Here is a 19,213-nt window from a genome sequence, read left to right as displayed (position 1 = left end):
TTTATCTCTAAGACTATGAGCCAAATTACTAGAGAGAAGAGCAGCACCATCCCAGGAGGGATGAATACCATCTCTTTTCAACAGGCCAGGTTTGCCCCAAAAACTTTTCCAATTGTCTACGAATTCTATATTATTTTGCGGACACCACTTAGACAGCCAGCCATTGAGTGAACACAATCTACTAACTATCTCATCACTCCTTCGAACAGGAAGGGGGCCAGAGCAAATTACAGTGCCTGCCATCGTACTTGTGAGTTCAAACACCTCTTTAATTTTTATTTTGGTGATCTCTGACTGACGAAGTCAAACATCATTAGTGCCGACATGAATAATAATCTTAGAGAATTTACGATTAGCATTAGCCAGCACTTCTAAATTTTCTTTGATGTCAGGCGCTCTGGCTCCCGGCAAACATGTGACTATGTTGGCTGGTGTCCCTATTTTCACGTTCCGTGTAATAGAATCGCCAATTACCAGGGCACAATCAACAGAATTCTCAGTGGGTGTTTCACTGAGTGGGGCAAATCGATTTTTTGTGGTAATCGGAACGGAAGAGTGTTTTTTTGATCCGCGACTCGAGCGATCCCTCACTGTCACCCATCTGCCGGGCTGCACACGCAATTATTTAGCCGGAACCGAATCATGTAAAGGGTTCACTATGCTAGGCGCATCCAAAATAGTATCTAAAGCTCTAGCACACTTACTATCCTCAATTAAAGTTTGGATGCGTGTTTCTAATTCTGAAATCTTCTCCGTCAGCCTGACTGTATCCTTGCATTTATCACATATAAACCCTATATTGCAGACGGGGAAGGCTATGCTAAACATGTAACATGAAGTGCAGGTGACAATAACAGGACAAGACATTACTCACCGTATTTGTTGACTGATTCTTACTCACCTGGGGTTTTTATGAACTCAGAGGCGCGGGCGCGCGAGAGAAAAATAAATAAATAACTGAGCGCACGGGTGGCGCGTTAACAGGCTAGCGAGTTACTAGCGTGTTGTGCTAACAATAACGGAAGCTAGCGATGTCAGGTTAATCTGAGATGTTGTCTAAGCTGTATTTAGTAGTATAAACAACTAGAAATGGTAGTAAATGATGGTTCAAAACAGAAAGAAATACAAAGCTAATACGAGGCTTAGACGGAGCTTACAGCCTCGAAGCAAACAAAACACAGCAGGCAGCTAGGCAGACAGGAGCAATCGATCAGGGAGCAAAGTGTCTCAAAGAGATGAAGAGGGAGAGCAGGAAGGAGATGATTAAACCGCTTGATCAGCCGGAACCGGGAACACTTCCCATAAATCCTGATGTACTTTGTACATCATAAGAAGGATGGCGTCTACGCTAATATTAGTCTCTCTGTTAATCCCGAGGTTTACCGCAAACCGCCGGATCCAGGCCATATCTAGATCTGAGGAAGGACCATCACATGGACACGACGACAACGCATCCCTGAAGTGCCAGCCTCATCAACACTGTGAAGGCCTCATGGACACCTCAACAAACTCATCTCCATACCGGCGTGATGACTCCGACCCCTAACCAGATGAACTGGATAAATATTGTGGAAGTTCTGATCCAATCTGACTTCTGACCTATTATGCCGCCTAAATCATAATCATACACTGTTCATTTGTTGGCCAAAGGAGGACTGGCCCCACGACTGAGACTGGGTTCTCCCAAGGTTTTTTTCTCCATTCTGTCATCTGATGGAGTTTTGGTTCCTTGCAACTGTCGCCTTTTTTTACCCCTTCATTCGCCATTGGCTTTTGGCTTGCTTAGTTGGGGACATTTAACATTTAATTTTGAATTTAACAATACTATTACAACTTTACTTTCCTGTTATCTCTGTAAAGCTGCTTTGAAACAATTTGTACTGTAAAAGAGCTATATAAATAAAGGTGACTTGACTTTACATGAAACTTATATTGTTTGGAAATATTGATATAAAACAGATATGTTTCTAATTCTGCGTATCTAAATTTTTGTGTAGGCTAGTCCACTGTTAGTGTACATAGGAATTTACTTTAATTCTACTTTACTCTTTCCCCATCATTGACTGAATTTTCAAGCCATCCATGTTATACGGTAGGGGGCGCTGTGACACATCTTCTAGTACAGAATCTCCGGATCAAAACATAGGAGGAGAAGCAGCTGAAACAAGTAATAGAAGAGTGCTCACTCAAATGTAAAATAACATGATCATCAAACATTAAACAAGCTTAAATCAAGCTAAAGCTTAAGCTAAATCAAAACTGCTTAATGTTTCCAAATGAAATGAAGCGTTACACATGAAGAGAAAACGACTGCGAAGCTTTGGGGGTTTTGGACTCGATCTACTCCATCTGTGTTCTGATCATCGTCCTGAATCTGATCAAGGCGTAGTCTTTGACAAAAATGTGATCTTGTTTAAAATGTTGCCATTCTTTATGAAACTTACCAACATTCAAGTGTTGATAAAAAAGGATGCATGAAGCTAATAAAATGTTTTTAAAATTAAAGTACAGTAGGTATTTCTCAAGTATTAAAAATAACATTTAAACATAGTAGTATAGGCCTACTGCAAGTGCAAAAATAATATATAAATAGTAAACTATAAGTATAATGTTGTTTACTTAAAGAAAACTTGTAGTATAAAACTACTAAACTAATAGTTTACTGAGAGTACTTCAAAGTGTACTTTCATAAACTAAAAATTTGCTACAAGTATTAAAATAGTAAACTTTACCCATAAGTTCACTTGTAGTACAAATGAGAAACATAATTATGAACTAGTTGTGCACTTAAAGTTTACTAATTTTACACTTATAGTACACTTAAACATATACTTTTCTTTACAAAAAGTGGGCCAATTTAGTCCCAAGCGGTATTAAAATAGTACACTTACAAGTTTACCACTAGTACATATTGACATTAGTATACTTGCTACATAATTATACTTAAAATATACAGGTCCTTCTCAAAAAATTAGCATATTGTGATAAAGTTCATTATTTTCCATAATGTAATGATAAAAATTAAACTTTCATATATTTTAGATTCATTGCACACCAACTGAGTTATTTCAGGTCTTTTATTGTTTTAATACTGATGATTTTGGCATACAGCTCATGAAAACGTCTCGGTTACGTATGTAACCCTAGTTCCCTGATAGGGAACGAGACGCTGCGTCAAACGCTGTGGGAACGCCGCTGCGTTGTGCGTCATGAAGCACGTATGGAATCAGCCCAATGGAGAGATGGAACGTCATAGGCGGGTGACGTCATCGACCAGGAAACTATAAAGCACCCCATAAACACAAGCGCAACAGCTTCTGATAGGCCTGAAGGAAGCGCTAGCGGGAATGCCGGGAGAATGGTGGAATGACGCAGCGTCTCGTTCCCTATCAGGGAACTAGGGTTACATACGTAACCGAGACGTTCCCTTTCAAGGGAACTCGAGCTGCGTCAAATGCTGTGGGAACGCTAATACCCACGTCGCCATAGGACCAAGTGACCGCCATGTGAGAACTAGCGCACAGAGGACGAGAGCACCTGTGCTCCAGGGGTAGAACTTAAGTCTAGGTCGTAGAACTTAATGAAAGTATGCGGTGAAGACCATCCAGCCGCATCACAAACGTCACTGAGGGAAACTCCTGACAGTAAGGCTTTAGAAGCCGCCATACTCCTGGTAGAGTGGGCTCGTACAGCCAAAGGTGAAGGCTGACCAGCCGACTCATAAGCAAGTGAGATAGCCTCGACCACCCACTTGCTCATTCTCTGTTTAGACGCGGGACACCCCTTCTTTGGTGGCCCAAAGCACACAAATAGTTGTTCTGACTTCCTCCACAGGTCAGTTCTGTGGACAGAGTAAATTAATTTTCTCCTGGTCAGACGACAGAAATGGAGGAGGATAAAAGGCCTGCAGAACTGTAGGTCTAACAACATTAGTAGGGACCTTGGGAACGTAACCTGGTCTAGGATGCAGAAAAGCCTTAACCATGCCAGGCGAAAATTCCAGGCACGAGGGTGAAACCGACAGAGCCTGCAAATCTCCGATTCTCTTTAGTGAGGAGATAGCAAGAAGAAAGATAGTCTTAAACGTGAGAAACTTCTCAGGAACTTCTTCGATAGGTTCAAGAGGAGCTAGGGAAAGACCTTCTAATACGATGGCCAGATCCCAGGCCGGCACCCTCGTACGAACTGCTGGCCTCAGCCTCAGCCTCAGTGTGCCACGAAGGAAACGAGTTATAAGCGGGTGTCTACCAAGAGAAACTCCACTGAAAGGGACGTGGTAAGCAGCCAGTGCCGCCACATACACCTTTAGTGTGGAGGGGGATAGCCCTGTGGAGAAGCGCTCCTGCAGGAATTCCAGCACTGCACCCACTGGGCAGTTAACTGGGTCCTGCAGGTGCTATCCACACCAAGAAGTGAAGAGTTTCCACTTCAAGGCATAAAGCTTCCTCGTGGATGGAGCTCTGGAGTGAAGAATGGTCTCAATAACCTCGGTTGAGAGACCAGAGTTCATGAGCTGGGCCCCCTCAGAGGCCAAGCCCGCAATACTGGGCGGGGGTGAAATATCATGCTGCCCGCCTGAGAGAGTAGATCCCTCCTGACCGGGAGCTCCAAGGGAGAGCCGTCCAGGAGAGAAATCAGGTCCGCAAACCATACTCGGGCCGGCTAGAACGGGGCTACTAATAGTAGGCTGACCCCGTCCCGGCGAACCCTCTCCAGAACTCCAGGTAGCAGAGCAATCGGGGGAAAGGCGAACAGACGTGACCTCGGCCACGGCTGCACCATAGCGTCCAGCTGGATGGCTGATGGAAAACCACAGATGACAATGCGTGGTCTCCTTGGAAGCGAATAGGTCCACCTCGGTGCGACCGAAACTCAACCAAAGGAGCTCCACCACCTCGGGATGGAGTCTCCAATTCCCCGGCCTCGGCCCCTGTCTCGACAGGGAGTCTGCTACCACATTCAAATACCCAGGAAGATACATTGCTCTCAGAAATAGTAACCTCCCTTGGGACCACAGGAGGATCTGACGGGCCAACTTGTAAAGCCGGCGAAACCGCAGGCCCCCCTGATGATTTATATAAGAGACCACCGACGTGTTGTCTGACTGAACTAACACATGATGACCTCTCAGGTCTGCTAGGAAGTGTTTCAGAGCCTGGAACACCGCCAACATCTCTAGACAATTTATAAGCCGTGATAGATGATGGTCCTGCGACAGCCCTTGGGCTGGACGACCACTCGTGACCGCCCCCCACCCTGTGAGGGAAGCATCCGTCGTTAGCGTTACGCGACGACAAAGAGCCCCCAAAACAGGCCCTTTGAATAGGAACCAAGTTTCTTTCCACATGACCAGAGCACGAAGGCAGCGCCGTGTGACTTTGACCGTGCGGAGCGGATTTCCCCTCGGGGAGAATCCCTTGGTCCTGAGCCACCACTGTAGCGATCTCATGTACAACAGGCCGCAAGCTATAACGTCGGACGCTGCTGCCATCAGACCCGACAGTCTCTTAAACCTGTTTTACAGTAAGTAGCTGGCCTAGCTTTACTTGTTTCACAGCTGAGAGAATCGAAACGATGCGGGTCGGAGCGAGTCGCGCCTGCATCGAAACCGAAACCCAAACGACACCTAGAAAAGTGGTCTTCTGAGGAGATAATACACTTTTCTTTGCATTCAGCCTCAACCCCAACTTCCTGATATGAACGAGAACGACATCTCAATGTCGAACCGCCATCTGCTCTGTCTGAGCTAAAATCAACCAATCGTTGATGTAATTGAGGACACGAACACCCTGAAGCCTCAGGGGCACTAGTGCTGCGTCCATGCATTTCGTGAAAGTGCGGGGAGATAAAGCTAGGCCAAACGGAAGAACCCTGTGCTGGTACACCTCGCCCCCGAAGGCAAATCACAGGAACTTCCTTTGTGTTGTGAAAGAATGGAAATGTGGGAGTACACGTCCCTTAGATCTATCGTGACAGACCAGTCCTCGGATCTGATTTGTGACACGATCTGCTTGATAGAGAGCATCTTGAATTTTGGCTTCCCTACCGAGCGATTCAATAGGCGCAGGTCTAAAATTGGACGCAACCCCCCATCCTTTTTTGGAACGATGAAATATCGGCTGTAATAGCCTGACTCCACACTGGGAGTAGGAACCCGTTCTATAGCCTCCTTTTGAAGGAGTGCTTTCACCTCTTGTTCCATAACCAGAGCCTGCTCGGGGCCCACCACTGTAGGCAGAACCCCTCTGAATCTTGGTGGACGACACCTGAATTGGATAGCTTAATCCCTTTCTATTGTCTGCAGGACCCGATGAGATATTTTTGGAAGGCTTTTCCACTCTGCCAGAAATTCTACTAAGGGTACCAGTCTCTCGAGACTGGCCTCTGGTGTAACTTGAGCAGCAAACGCAGCGCCCTGTAACGGCACACCGGCAGGGAACAACTGGTCTAACCGCTCTGAAACCCTCCTCAGAGGGAGCGAGCGTCCCTCGGGAAATCGCTCGCTGGGACCGTCTGCGCCCCGGCATGAAGGCGGGGTTGGCAGAACGGGCCCCAAAGGGCACCGAGGAAGAATGGGCACCGTAGAAAGAGGTGAACACCTTTCCGCCTCGGTGGGGACCACCCTCAGTGTCCTGCGCGCCGTGGCGCCAGGACTTCTTCTTAGCCGAAGCCTTCTTAGCTAATATAACTGTCCTCAGATCAGTTCTATTACTGGGAGATTTCGGCTGAGAGTGCCGCGGCTGAGCCCACTGTCCAGCAGGGGGAGCACGAGACGCGACACTCTGCTTCAGCGCCCTGTATGATGAGCTCGCAGACGGCTGGGGCTGCTCCCGCTCAGCAGCCCCAGGGACATGAATTTTTAAAGGGAGAAATTTCTTAAAAGCTGTCGTTTGCTTTTCCTTCTCCTGGAATTTATCGATGACAGAATTTACAGAATCGCCAAATAAACCCAGGGGGGAGAGAGGAGTGTCTAAAAGGAAAGATTTTTCTTTTTCTTTTATATTTGTCGGATTTAACCACCGATGTCTTTCTGCGGCCACCAGAGCTGCCATAGATCGACCCACTAGCTTGGCCGACTCTCTGGTTGCGCGCAGGGATAAATCAGCAGCCTGACGCAGTTCGCGAACCACGTCAGCACTGACCTCCTCACTCTCACTCACGTCCCTCAGCAGGTCAGCCTGGTATGCCTGCATAATAGACATAGTATCTATTATGTTTAGATAATCTAATGATTTTTGAAAAACCTGGCAGAAAATTAGGCTAAGTTGTTCACTATACTTCTGCAGAGCCCTTCCACTTATTTGATCAGGACCTGGTGCTTTTTTTGGAATCAATTTCATTAAAAACTCTACGCACCTCATCTGTAGTAATAGTTGGAAGAGAACCATACTGTAGCTGCTGTCTAATGCTCCAAGAGAAAGTCTGATGTTTTGAACCGTGCATAAAAACCATTCAGTTCATTTGCAAATGCTTGATCATCTCCATTTGTATCTATGTACCTTTTCTTCTCTTCCTTCCCCATCATTGTATACATCCCTTGCCATGCATATTTCAGGTTATTCCCCCTCATTTCCGCCTCAATCTGCCGTTTATATTTCTGTTTACAATCATTTGTTATCTGTCTAATCTCCTTCTGAGTTGCTTTCATTTTAAGCATGTCTCCCTGTTCAAAAGCTCTCCCTTTCCTGTGCAATGCAACTTTTAATTCTTTATTAATTAAAGTTTGTCATTTGGAAATATTCTAAAAGTTTTTTTCTGGGAGTCCACAGTCCACACAAAACCGAATATAATCAGTCACCACTGAAGTCAACTCTTCCAAGTTCTTATTAGTATTCACGGAAATGTCCCACACAGTACAGTCAAAAAAGCCTCTTAGGCATTCAAAAGACTCATCAGTCCACTGTATGACTGCCTTTATCTCGGGTTTGCTGGTCTTGAGCTTTTGTTTATACTGCAGGACGAGCAGGATTGCGTTGTGATCCGAGTCTCCGAGGGGTGGTTTTGCGTAGCACTTGTAAGTGTCTTTAATATTCCCAAAGCATAGATCGAGTGTCTCTTCCCTCCTTGTCAGGAACTTGACGTATTGATAGTAATTGGGCAATACGCTTTTGATTGAGCATCCATTAAAGTCTCAGTGAACAAACTTCGGCTCATCAGGTGCCATGTTCTCTAATTTAGCCATTGTGTCGTATATCCTATTTGCCGCGACCTTAGTATTAGTTGCTGGGATGAATATATACCACAGTGACAAACACCTGACCAAATTCCCTAGGTACATAGTAGGGTCTTACCGATAGTGACAATAGCTCAATGTCCTCCGAGCAATGGGAGTCTCTTACTGTGTAATTTTCACACCATCCCTCATTAATATAAACACACACTCTCCCACCCATTCTTTTGCCGGTTACCTGTGCATCACCGTCCAGTCTTATCAGGGGCCTGTTCTTCGTACGTCGCTAACTCAGTTAGCTGGATTTGATTGTTGGCGATTTGGCATGATCTTGGATTGTTTGGTTCTTCGACGCTCATCCTGGACTTGCTGTCATAGCAACAGGTGCGCCAGCTTGAACCTGCTCGCGAGCAGGCTTATTTCATGTTAACAGGATTAGATCGCGGCTTTATGAGTGGAGCTGATACGGGAAGTCTTTTAGCGCAGCGCGATAGTGTACTTTTTGAGAGATATCATTTTTCTCATGACTCGTGAGGATGTCGTTTACATCATTAATTTGTTGGAAACGCATAAATGTTCGACTCGGAATCGGGCTTTGATAACAGTGCAGGCAAGTTACTATTGCGATTCTTATCCAGATAAGTATTATATCAAATTTTAAAAAGGCAGTTGACTGACTTAAATCTCTTAGATGGTGTGTGACTAGTTCCATATCACAAATATGGCCAGGATCTGTGCATGACTCAAGAATTTTCAGAGATTTATGCACATTATTTGAACATGGTAAGGAAAAATATAAATATCAAGCTCACTGTATTACATACATGCTTAACCTAGAGAACTGAATTTTTCCATTAAACAGGTGATTACAACAGGATCCTGCTTGGAGACAGGTGTTTTATGACCCTATTCCCTGACCCAAACCCCAGACCAGTTACAATGCAGCTCTAGCCAGGACAAGGGCACACAATGAAGTGAACTTTAGCCAACTAAAGTGTCTGAAAAGTCTGAGGGTTGCACCTGACAGGGCCTGTGACATTGCATGTGCCATATTACACAACATTGCACCATCAGATATAGAAATATAAAACATTTCATTAAATGTTTAATAAAAGACAAGACAAATATGCTTAGTTCCTTGATTTTTATTTTAATTGTTCTCTGTAAAGAAAAGCCAGTGATCAAGTCATCTTTTGCCTGCAAATAATATATATTGTACTCTGTGTGAAATAATATATTAGCACTTACTCTGAAGTTCCTATGAAGCAACTCTATCTCTAGTGACAGTTTTTTGTTTTCCTTTAAGTTGTCAAGTATTTTCAAAATACTCTGACAGGTGTACCCCTACCCCTAGAAAACAAACACATGGCTTTTGCATCAAAAATTAAAAGGAAAAGTACAACACTGCCCACCTCTGCATCACTGCGTTGTGCAGACTCTTCTGTAGATGTGGACTCCTGCAACTCATATTAGAAATAATAGTTACTCAAGTGTAAATTAAGTAAAGTTATTTATGCACTTAAAGATACCTGAGAGGGTTTCTTCACTGTCCTGTGCATTGGGGGAAAATGGGCGGTAACACTTTATTTTGATGGTCCCTTTTGAACATTCTGTTGACTATAAGTAACTTTGCAACTACATGTCAACTAACTCTCAGAGTATTAGTAGACTGTCTGCTTAACATCTGCTAACTCTTTATTGTGATGGTCCTCCAACAGACATTCTACTGACTATAAGTAACTTTGCAACTACATGTCAACTTATTCTATCCCTAACCCTACCAGTCTAATAATACTCTACTAACACTCTAGTTAGTAGAGATGTAGGTGCAACGTTACTTATAGTCAACTGAATGTGTTAAAGGGACCATCCAAATAAAGTGAAACCAAATGGGCATTACAAAGTGTTGTAGCTACTTTTTTCCCTTTTGATGTAACATTAGAAAAAGTCCACTTACTGCACATGCTTCAGCCACTTGCTTGGCAACACATAAAAGTGTTGGTGTATTGTTTAATACTGCACAAAAGAGGAAAACACAATTTCATTACAATGAAGTACACTGGGGGGAAATGAGATCAATAACTCATGGTAACATTTTTTTTTACATTAACTATGTAGTTTCACAGTCACACGTGTAGACTTTCACAAGTCAAAGCAATTCATTGCTACTCAAGTTTTAACAGCTGATATGACTGGACAGCCATTTGGATTATAGGCCTACTTAATTTAATGCAGCAACAAATTATTTTACAGTGTACTAGGATCATTTAAAGTTCATTTACCAGCAGTGAAGGTGTTCTGCTCCTGGCCTCTGGCTGTGGGTCTAAGGAAGAGGTTCACACTCAACCAAAGGGTCAGCTCTTCTGCCTGGGTATAATGTGGGGTGCAGGAGCACCACCTGTTTGTTTTTCTTTTCTTTTTTTTCTCAGCCTTTTTCTTGGTTGCTTTTATAAACAGGCAAACATTTATTAACAGTGCCTTTTTAAAAGAGATTAGTTAGTAGGCTACAAATTACTATTATGTAGAATATTCTAGTGCTTCACTTTTACTTGTTCCCATGTTCTAGTAGTGGATGGTGACTCTGACATTACAATGAACAAAGTTATTAATTATTTAGAAATTATTAAAATATACAAATATATACTGTAATAAGTGATAAAAACATCTAACTACAAACTTAATTTGTCTGCTACGTTTTGTCAGCCCTCTCTCTTGGCTTTTGCACACTTTGAGGTGTTCCCTGGCGTTTTAATTAAGTTTTCAAATTCTGCATATCCTTCAAGCAATAACTCTTGCTCTTCTGTGGAGAAAAAAACTGAGCGCGCTCTTTGGCCATGATGAGCAGCCAATAGCAGCGTGGCTGATCAATGTTTCTACTATCGATACATATCCCCTTTTAACCCAGCGCATGAACGCGCAATTATCTCAGATAACCCAATCCAGCTATACTAATCATAACCGGCAGGAGTGTTCGAAGAACCTAATTAGCCGGATCATGATGAGCACGATGATATTATCTTGGATGTCTCCTTTGATCTCGGATGTTTTAAGCAACGTAATAAGAACGGGCCCCAGGTCACTAAACCCTGTGATCCTGAGTTTTGAGTTATCAGTCTTGTTTTTAAGCCATGTTTCCGTGAAGCACAACAGACAACCTTTCCGATACTCTGAGAGGTACCTAACAGCGATTCGCAGCTCCTTAAGTTGCTTCACCAAGGAGCGGGTGTTAGCCAGGATGACCTAGGTAGAGGTGGCTTGCTCCCCCGTGCGCAAACTCTACTCCGTACGCCCCCGCACCGCCCTCTTTTCCTCGGTGCTGTGGATGTCCGTGAACACTCCTCTGGCAGATCGACTGGGAAGTTTCCGCTGTGCAGATCCCTTAGTTGCCAGAGTTGATCCCGGGTATAACGTAAAATCCCATATGTTGTGGCGGCGGCCGATGCATAGCCTCCCTGACTCAGTGAGAGGGCTGTCGACAGCAACAGGTGGATTGCCAGGACGATAGACAAAAACTGTGTCACAAAACGCATCTTGACTTTATTTGCTCGCTTCTGACTTATGCCCCAAACTATACGTTGGGAAAGTGTGGTTGCTATGTGATGAAAAACACTTACATATAAATCATAAAACAAACAAACATTTCAGACGTGCTGTAGGCACTCGTCGCCACAGTGCAGCGCCGGAAGCCTCAGTCTCAGTACTCAGTACTACTGTCTAAATCCTGATTGAAAATCCTTGCAGATATCATTTATTTCTTAAAAAGGAACATAGTTGTGAAGTTACTGCCTTTTCTAGTATCTTTGACAGAAAAGATAGATTCAAGATCGGCCTATAATTGACTAATTGACTGTCAGAACCTCAAGTTAATTACATGTTTGTTTTTTTGTTTAGTTGTCTAATGAGAATTATGGGACAACCGTGATCTCTATTTAAGAAAATCCAGATGATCAAGAATAGCATTTAGCAAATCATAAATCTTTTAGGATATTGTGGTATTTTTACTGGAAAACAAGAGAAAAATATTAATAACAAAAATATTTGCAGTGCATTGTCCTTATTTGATTATTTTGACCTCTTCTTCCTAATCTTGTTCATTTTTTAATAACTATTCAATGATCATCCCTTTTTTAACATTTTATGTGCATATTATTCACATATTCTCTCTATTTGTCTCTAAGGAGGACTCTCAGAGGTACTACTCCTGGCACAGTTTTGGTCCTGGTGACAAACGTACAAAGGAACTGTGGGTGAATCTTGATTCAGTGGATCAAGGACCTGTAAGATTGCACACTATCCTGTCCAATACACACCGGCAGGCATCGGTGAGACAACCACACACACATATATGCATGTATTTTTATGTAAATAAGCACTTGGCTCACATGGGCCAATGCAACTCATTGTATTCTAGCTTGTAATTATGTTGTTACTTTCCATTTTAACTCCCTGCCTACATTTCCTTTTTTTATCTCCTCCTCTACATTTTGCTTTGCTAGCGGGTGGCACTAACTTTTAACTTCCCTTTCTATGGACACCAAGTGAGGCAAATCACCATAGCAACTGGAGGTATTGTATATAGACACTGTTCAACTATCTCTTCTATAAGGCAATTTAGAGCATGTCAGACTGGTTTGTGTTTGCATTAGCCTTAGCAAACAGGCACAACTGAGAAAGTGGCTCACCGGATGTTTCTGTGAGCTCTTTTATCTTATTCAAGACTGACAAGTACTTCCTTCTTGATGTTTAGCTCATTTAACTAAATGGAAGTTACAGGATTTTTTTTTAACAATTACTAGGACCCATTTCTCAATACTTGGGTCACTTTTTCCAAACTCTTCCCACAGTTTTCCTAACCAACTTTTAGCTTGGCACAACAGTTAATTTCACATTCAAAATGCCTCAAAACACTTAACACTACAAAAGGTTGTCACCCTTAGACACACTTAGTTTACCTCACATATACTGGGGTTGTGCTCAATGAATAAGTGACCTCATTCAATATTTAGAAATTGGTCCTACCTATTGTAAAAAAAATAAAACAATAATAATAATAATAATGGCCTCTATACCAACCCCTTCCCAAATCAGTCTCAGATATTGATCGCTAATGAGCAAGAAGCTTCAGTTACATTTTCTATTTAATATTCACTAGGATCCATTTCTCAATACTTAGGTCACTTTTCAAAACTCTTTAAACAGTCCTAACCATTCAGCATGGCACAACAGTTATTTCACATTCAAAATGCACTTAAACTACCAAAACATTTCATGCATGCCTCAAATCAAGTCATTCTTCCATAACACTAGCAAAGGTTGTCACCCAACAAGCACATATTGCCACAATCTCTGTCTCACGTGTTTGGGCGTTAGGCACGCTGAGATACCTTTCATGGATGAGTCATGCACCCACTGCGGGAAGATGACCATCTCTGAGTTGCGGTCAAGACTCCAAAACCTCCAAAGAGGTGGAGTCCCCGTGCTTCTGCCTAGATCAAAAACTCCTCAGAGGCTTACTTCTGGCAGTAGCATGGGTGACTTGAGGATCACGGTAAGGGCTTCTCCTTCGGGGAACCAACCCCCTAGGACCCCTCGCCCCTCTTGTGCTCCGCTGCCAGTAGAGCTGCCTGAGGAACGTGTTGGAGCTTGACCATCTCAAAAGTGTGTACCAGTCATATCCCACGCGGCTCCCCCCAACGAAACGGATTTTGATCACTGCATCGGAGGGTGAGCCTGACTCAGAACCGGAGATGATGACTATGCTTGCCCGAGCCGCCAACAGGGTCGGGCTTTTGTGGAATCAACCATCGTGTCCCGAGCCCTCGTGGTTGGATGGTTGGTTTCTTGGGGTGACTCACGCTGTTCTCAGCGTCCCGCCCCGGTTCCTTTCTTCCCGGGAGATGCATGAGGAACTCACTAGGTCATGGGCGCCACATTTTACTGCCCCAAACAGACCTAGTGGCTCTTCCTGCCTCACCATCCTTGAAGGTGGGGCGGCTAGGGGTTACACGCAGATTTTCCCAGTGGAACGGGCTGTTACTATGCAACTGTGACCTAACTCCACCTCACGGGGGAATCCGTGTCTCCCTTCCCGAGCCTGTAAGCACTCGTTTGATCTAACCAGGCTTACGGAGAAGCTGCCTCCGCTCTGCAGTTGTCACAAGTCCCTCAGACTAAGGCACTGAAGGACCTTTATGACGGGTGATCATGATCCAGAAGTTCTACAAGAACTATGTACCGCAAGATTAACTGTTCTAAATATTCATAATTAATCATAACAAGCTATGATTAATTATTGATATTTCCTCTTTGAGCTAATTTGTTACAGCTCAGACTGAATGCAGTCTCAAATGGCAGATCGTCTGATTTAGGGTCTGGAGTATTGAGTTGGCTTTTTGTGTGGAATTCTGTTTGAACGAATCATCTCTGTCCAATCTGGTCTCAGATCCTACAGTTTTATGCAAATGAGTTCCACAGGGGAAAGAAGGGTGGGCCACACTGTGGTCCCTGTGATGCTAGCAGCAAATCGCTGCACTGGAATGGAGGAGCACCAAATTGCAATCTCCTCCATATTGGAACGGGAATAAAGGTATCCTTTCAATAGACGCTCCTTGTTCTGAGTCTGTCCTCCAAGGATGAGACATAACAGATATACCATTCTTAGTCTCAGGCCAGCAAAAGTTAGACAACAGATACACGGTTCTGAGACTCTGGTTTGGCCAGAGAGAGGCAACAACAGATTCCATGATCTGAGTCTACAGCTTATGAAGCAGCAAAAGGTATAACTGTTCCGTGTTCTCCCCACGGAAAGGGCAACCCAGTGTACACAGTATACTACTCGGTATTTCACTTATGTTTGTTTATTTTTTGTCACAAACGATAACCAGGTAATAAACCAAGTGGCTGCACACTCGGTTGAAAGTCATTGCAAACTGAATGAATCGCGCTTCCTTTTCACATAGTAAACTCCGGTCACATGTTTCACAGCACACTCCTCTCTTAAAGAGGCACTACACTATTAGGCTACTAAACCTCAAACGTTTCTCAAGTGTTACTTGCAACATTTGTATCTGTAGTTTAAGTTAAACATTTGAATTTAAACATATATATAAAAATAACAAAACTTCACAAATGACAGAATTCCACAGAAAACACAACACCTCCCACTTAAGTTCCTGATCTTATGATCCAGGGAACTTACCAAAATCACTCAAAGAACCCCTCTTAGTGACACCCTTATTTTTTTTATTTTATTTTTTTAAAGAGCCCTTTTCTTTTGCACAATGTCTATGTGTAAGTGTCTGATGAAGGCACGACCGATGGAGGAACAGCTTAGTCCAATGTCCAAGTCAATAACATCCCTTTGGCAGGTGTGTGGTGTACTGCCCGGGTATGCGAGGTATGGGATATGCATGCTCTTACTTCGTGTATTTGCAATGTGATGGGCATGGTGGCAGCGCTAGGCTTGCACCAACCAACCAACAGGGGTAAGGGCAGTGACAGGGGGACAGGGGGTAGGGAATAGGGCGGTGTGCAGAATAAGAGGGTTTCAGGAAGATGCGGGTGTCATGGTGGCTGGGGTGGATGAGTTTCTTCCTCCACCGGGAGAAGGACCACCAGTCTTCTCACGTCTCTTCTGATAACTGTCATGGGCAGTGAAGAACTCCTCTTCTTCTGGCCACCCACCAGGGAAACAGGATGGCCAGCACATGTTGCGATGTCAGCATCCCTGACAACACCTTTACTGTCAGGATAGGCTGTCAGAATACGGCCCAAACGAAACTGACCTCTCAAAGCATTTGGGTCAGCAATCCAGACAAGATCGCCAACTTTGACGTTCCTCTCCGTCCGGTGCCACTTATGTTGAATGAAAAGATTTGGGCCAGCTAGTTCCCTCCACTTTGCCCAGAATCGGTCCACTCCAATTTGAATAGCCCTTAAACGACGCCAGGGATGGATCTCTAGGTCAAGCCCGCTGGTGTCTCCTCCAAGCAATGCTCGACCCAATATAAGGGAATTGGGTGTTAAATACTCTTCCTGTTCTTGAGCTCTGGCATCGATTGGGCGTTCGTTTGTCAGGTTGGCTGCCTGATAGAACAGAGTTTGGAGCTCCCCCCATGTGAGAGACTCTGTAGCTCCTCCGAGGCTCATGAGAGCCCTCTTCAAAAGCTTCACAGCAGCCTCCGCAGCTCCATTCCTGTGGGGTGCGTCTGCAGGGTGAAAATCCCACTTCCACTCAGTCCCGTTCTTAGCGGCTACATCTTCTATGGACGTAGCCTGCAAGCAAGCCAGATTTTTATACAGCTCACACAGAGCCGACTTGGCGCCAACGAAGTTGGTGCCTCTGTCGGACCATAGTTTCCTTGGATGCCCCCTCAGAGCAACAAAGCGGGAGTATGCTTGGAGGAAGCTTTCAGCCGACTGGTTATCGGTGAGGTCTGCATGGACGGCTCTCGAGGCCATACAACAGAAAACAATACCCCAGACCTTCTTACTTGTCCTTCTTTTAACAGCGTCTTTCACCTCAAAGGGGCCAAAGAGGTCGAGGGTTGTATACTCAAATGGGCTTGCTCTTTTGGTACGCTCTTGAGGGAGATCACTCATTACTTGCTGACACATCTTGGCTCTTTGCTTTCTGCAGATGACACAGTTGTTCAACACCTTCTTAACTGTTATTCGTCCCAGCATGATCCAGGCTTTCCTTCTTGTCCGTAAAAGGGTAGAGGCAACACCTTCATGATTTTCTTCATGTGCCTCCCTGGCCAGTAGGGTTGCGAGCCACGACTGGCATGGGATTAGCGGTACAGCCACTTTATCTTCATTCCAGCGTTGGATTCTCCCTCCGCAGAGCAAGAGTCCTGTATTTCCCTCCTTCTGAACAACCAGGCGATCTAGGGTTGTATTCCGGAACTCAACACCATCTTGAGCTTCGAGAGCTAGATCTTTAAAAGCTGTTGCTCTTTTTTCCACAGACAGGTATGGTCTTGCCTCCCACTTTGATCAAACTGGGACCTGGCTGTTACCTAGCCAGATTTCTACTGCATGTCTCACCCAAGCGATGGTCCCGCACAACCGTACCAGTGAACTGAACCTTCGGGGGTCCACAAGGCGCACAAGTGCAACACTGGTTGGGCCTGACCATTTCCTGGGCAGGGCTCCTGCTGTCACCAGTGCAGAGAACGCCTTCCTTCGAAGTCCCCCGATCTCCTCAGCAACAGAGGGGTTGATCTCTCTGGCAGTTTTCACAGGCCAATCTGATTCAGGCAACTTCAAAAATTCTGGGCCTTCCTGCCAGACTGATCCTTCAGCAAGCTCCTCAGGGGATGCCTCTCTTGTGATGAGGTCGGCAACGTTCTGTCTTCCTTCGACCCACCTCCAGCTCTCTACTGATCCGGCCTTTTGGATTTCACCAATCCGGTTTGCAAAAAATGTCTGATAGCCATAACTATCCTTCTGGATGGCTCCCAGGATTGTCTGACTATCGACAAAATGGATCCACCGATCAACCTTGATGTAGCAGTGCTTCTCGAAGTATGTCTTCAGTCGGGATGCAAAGACAGCCCCACAAAGCTCTGCTTTAATGACATCACCTTTCTGGTCTATAGGGGTGAGCTTGACCTTCGATTCAACCAGCTTCACTACGACTCCATCTTCTATCTCCCACCGTAGGTAAAGAACGGCTCCGTAGGAAGCTTCACTACCGTCGGAAAACGTGATCCCCATTGGGCATCCTATGGCTCCAAGGGGTGTGAGACTCCTGTCAAATCTAAGTTGGCCAAGCCTCACATATTGCTCAAAGAGTTTTATTGCAGCCTCTCGAAGACGTGGCGAAAGAGGATCGTCCCAGGTGTCCTTGGAGGGATTGTCTCTTCCTGCTTCCTGAAAGGACTCTCTTATGAGCATAACTCCTCGTTGCTTGGCAGGTGAGGCCAGACCGATGGGGTCATAGAACCCTGCGATCTGACTCAGCATCATGCGTCGGGTGAGAGGGTCGGGGGTGCTGCCTCTGATCTCATCCTCTCGTAGATCCAGACCGGTCCTCATCTTTCCTCGCCTCCTTGAGAAGTTTACTGACGTAAGCACACGGAGTTTGTCAGATTCGGGTTCATATCCCAATCCCAATGCCCTGTTCTCTTCGTCCCGCATCTGGTTGGGGAGTATCAGAGTCTTGGGCTCTGTTGACCTGACCTTGCTGGGGTCAGTGGGTTTTCCACTCCTCCCACTTTGGCCCGTAATGACCCAGGGCTTGAGGGAGAAGCCACCTGCTTTTAGGATCTCTTCCACTCCTTCGGTCATCCTACTCAGAATTTGGAGATCATCATGCGATGTCAAAATGTCGTCCACATAGCAGTCCTCTGTCAGGATCCGGCGCTCTTCAACCATGGATGTAAACTGAGGCAGGTTTGCCGTCTCTCTCATGGCAACCTGAGCGATACATCCAGCAGGCTTGTCGCCGATGTTAACTCTAACGACGGCAAACACACCGATTTCATCTTCGGGGTTGTCCCTCCAGAGGAATCGATGGAGGTGGACCTCCTCGTCCTTCGGCCACACTGAATTATAAATTTTTTTAACATCGCCAAGGGCAGCATACAATCTGCTCCTGAATCTAAGCAGGACACCTCGGATCGAGTTGAGGACATCAGGGCCTTTGTGCAAGAGGTTGTTCAGGCTCAACCCTCTGAACTCCTGGCTACTATTCCAGACTATGCTCACTGGCGTTGAGCTAGAATGGGGATTTGGGGCAACCAGATGACTGATGTACCAGATTGGGCCGTTCCAGCCTTTGATCACTTCCTTCGTGAGCTTAATGGCTGCTCCTCTTGATACCATCTCACGTATCTGCTCTCCATATGCCGCTTTCCACACAGGTTCTCTCGCCAGCCGAGCCTCGGTGTTCTTGAAGGTTGCTTCTACTGCTCGGCGGTTATCTGGCAGAATCGCTGGGCTTACTTTCCATGGGTAGGCCGTATCCCAGTGTGGAGCATCGCTATGTTTGTCCGCTAGCACATAAGAGAGACAGTCCTTTATCTTTTCTAAGTCCCT

General features: G+C 45.0%; 1 protein-coding gene across 3 annotated transcripts in view; it reads left to right on the top strand.

Moving 5' to 3' along the window:
- plxdc1 (plexin domain containing 1) overlaps window positions 1-19,213 on the top strand; it is a 540,924-nt gene that overhangs the window by 205,887 nt on the left and 315,824 nt on the right. For all 3 annotated transcript variants that reach the window (XR_013195559.1, XM_077205815.1, XM_077205814.1), the window contains exons 3-4: window positions 12,349-12,492; window positions 12,667-12,736. Coding sequence is in view for 2 of the 3 variants with exons in the window: in XM_077205815.1 (XP_077061930.1) it covers window positions 12,349-12,492; window positions 12,667-12,736 (214 nt within the window). In the remaining variant the exon portion in view is untranslated. The remainder of the gene's footprint in view (window positions 1-12,348; window positions 12,493-12,666; window positions 12,737-19,213) is intronic.

The sequence above is a fragment of the Siphateles boraxobius genome, unplaced genomic scaffold (assembly GCF_051911475.1).
Source record: "Siphateles boraxobius isolate OS27281-9 unplaced genomic scaffold, OSU_SipBor_1 55, whole genome shotgun sequence".
Classification (NCBI taxonomy): domain Eukaryota; kingdom Metazoa; phylum Chordata; class Actinopteri; order Cypriniformes; family Leuciscidae; genus Siphateles; species Siphateles boraxobius.
The sequence above is the reverse complement of the archived record's forward strand: the minus strand, read 5'-3'. Positions and strand labels throughout refer to the sequence as shown.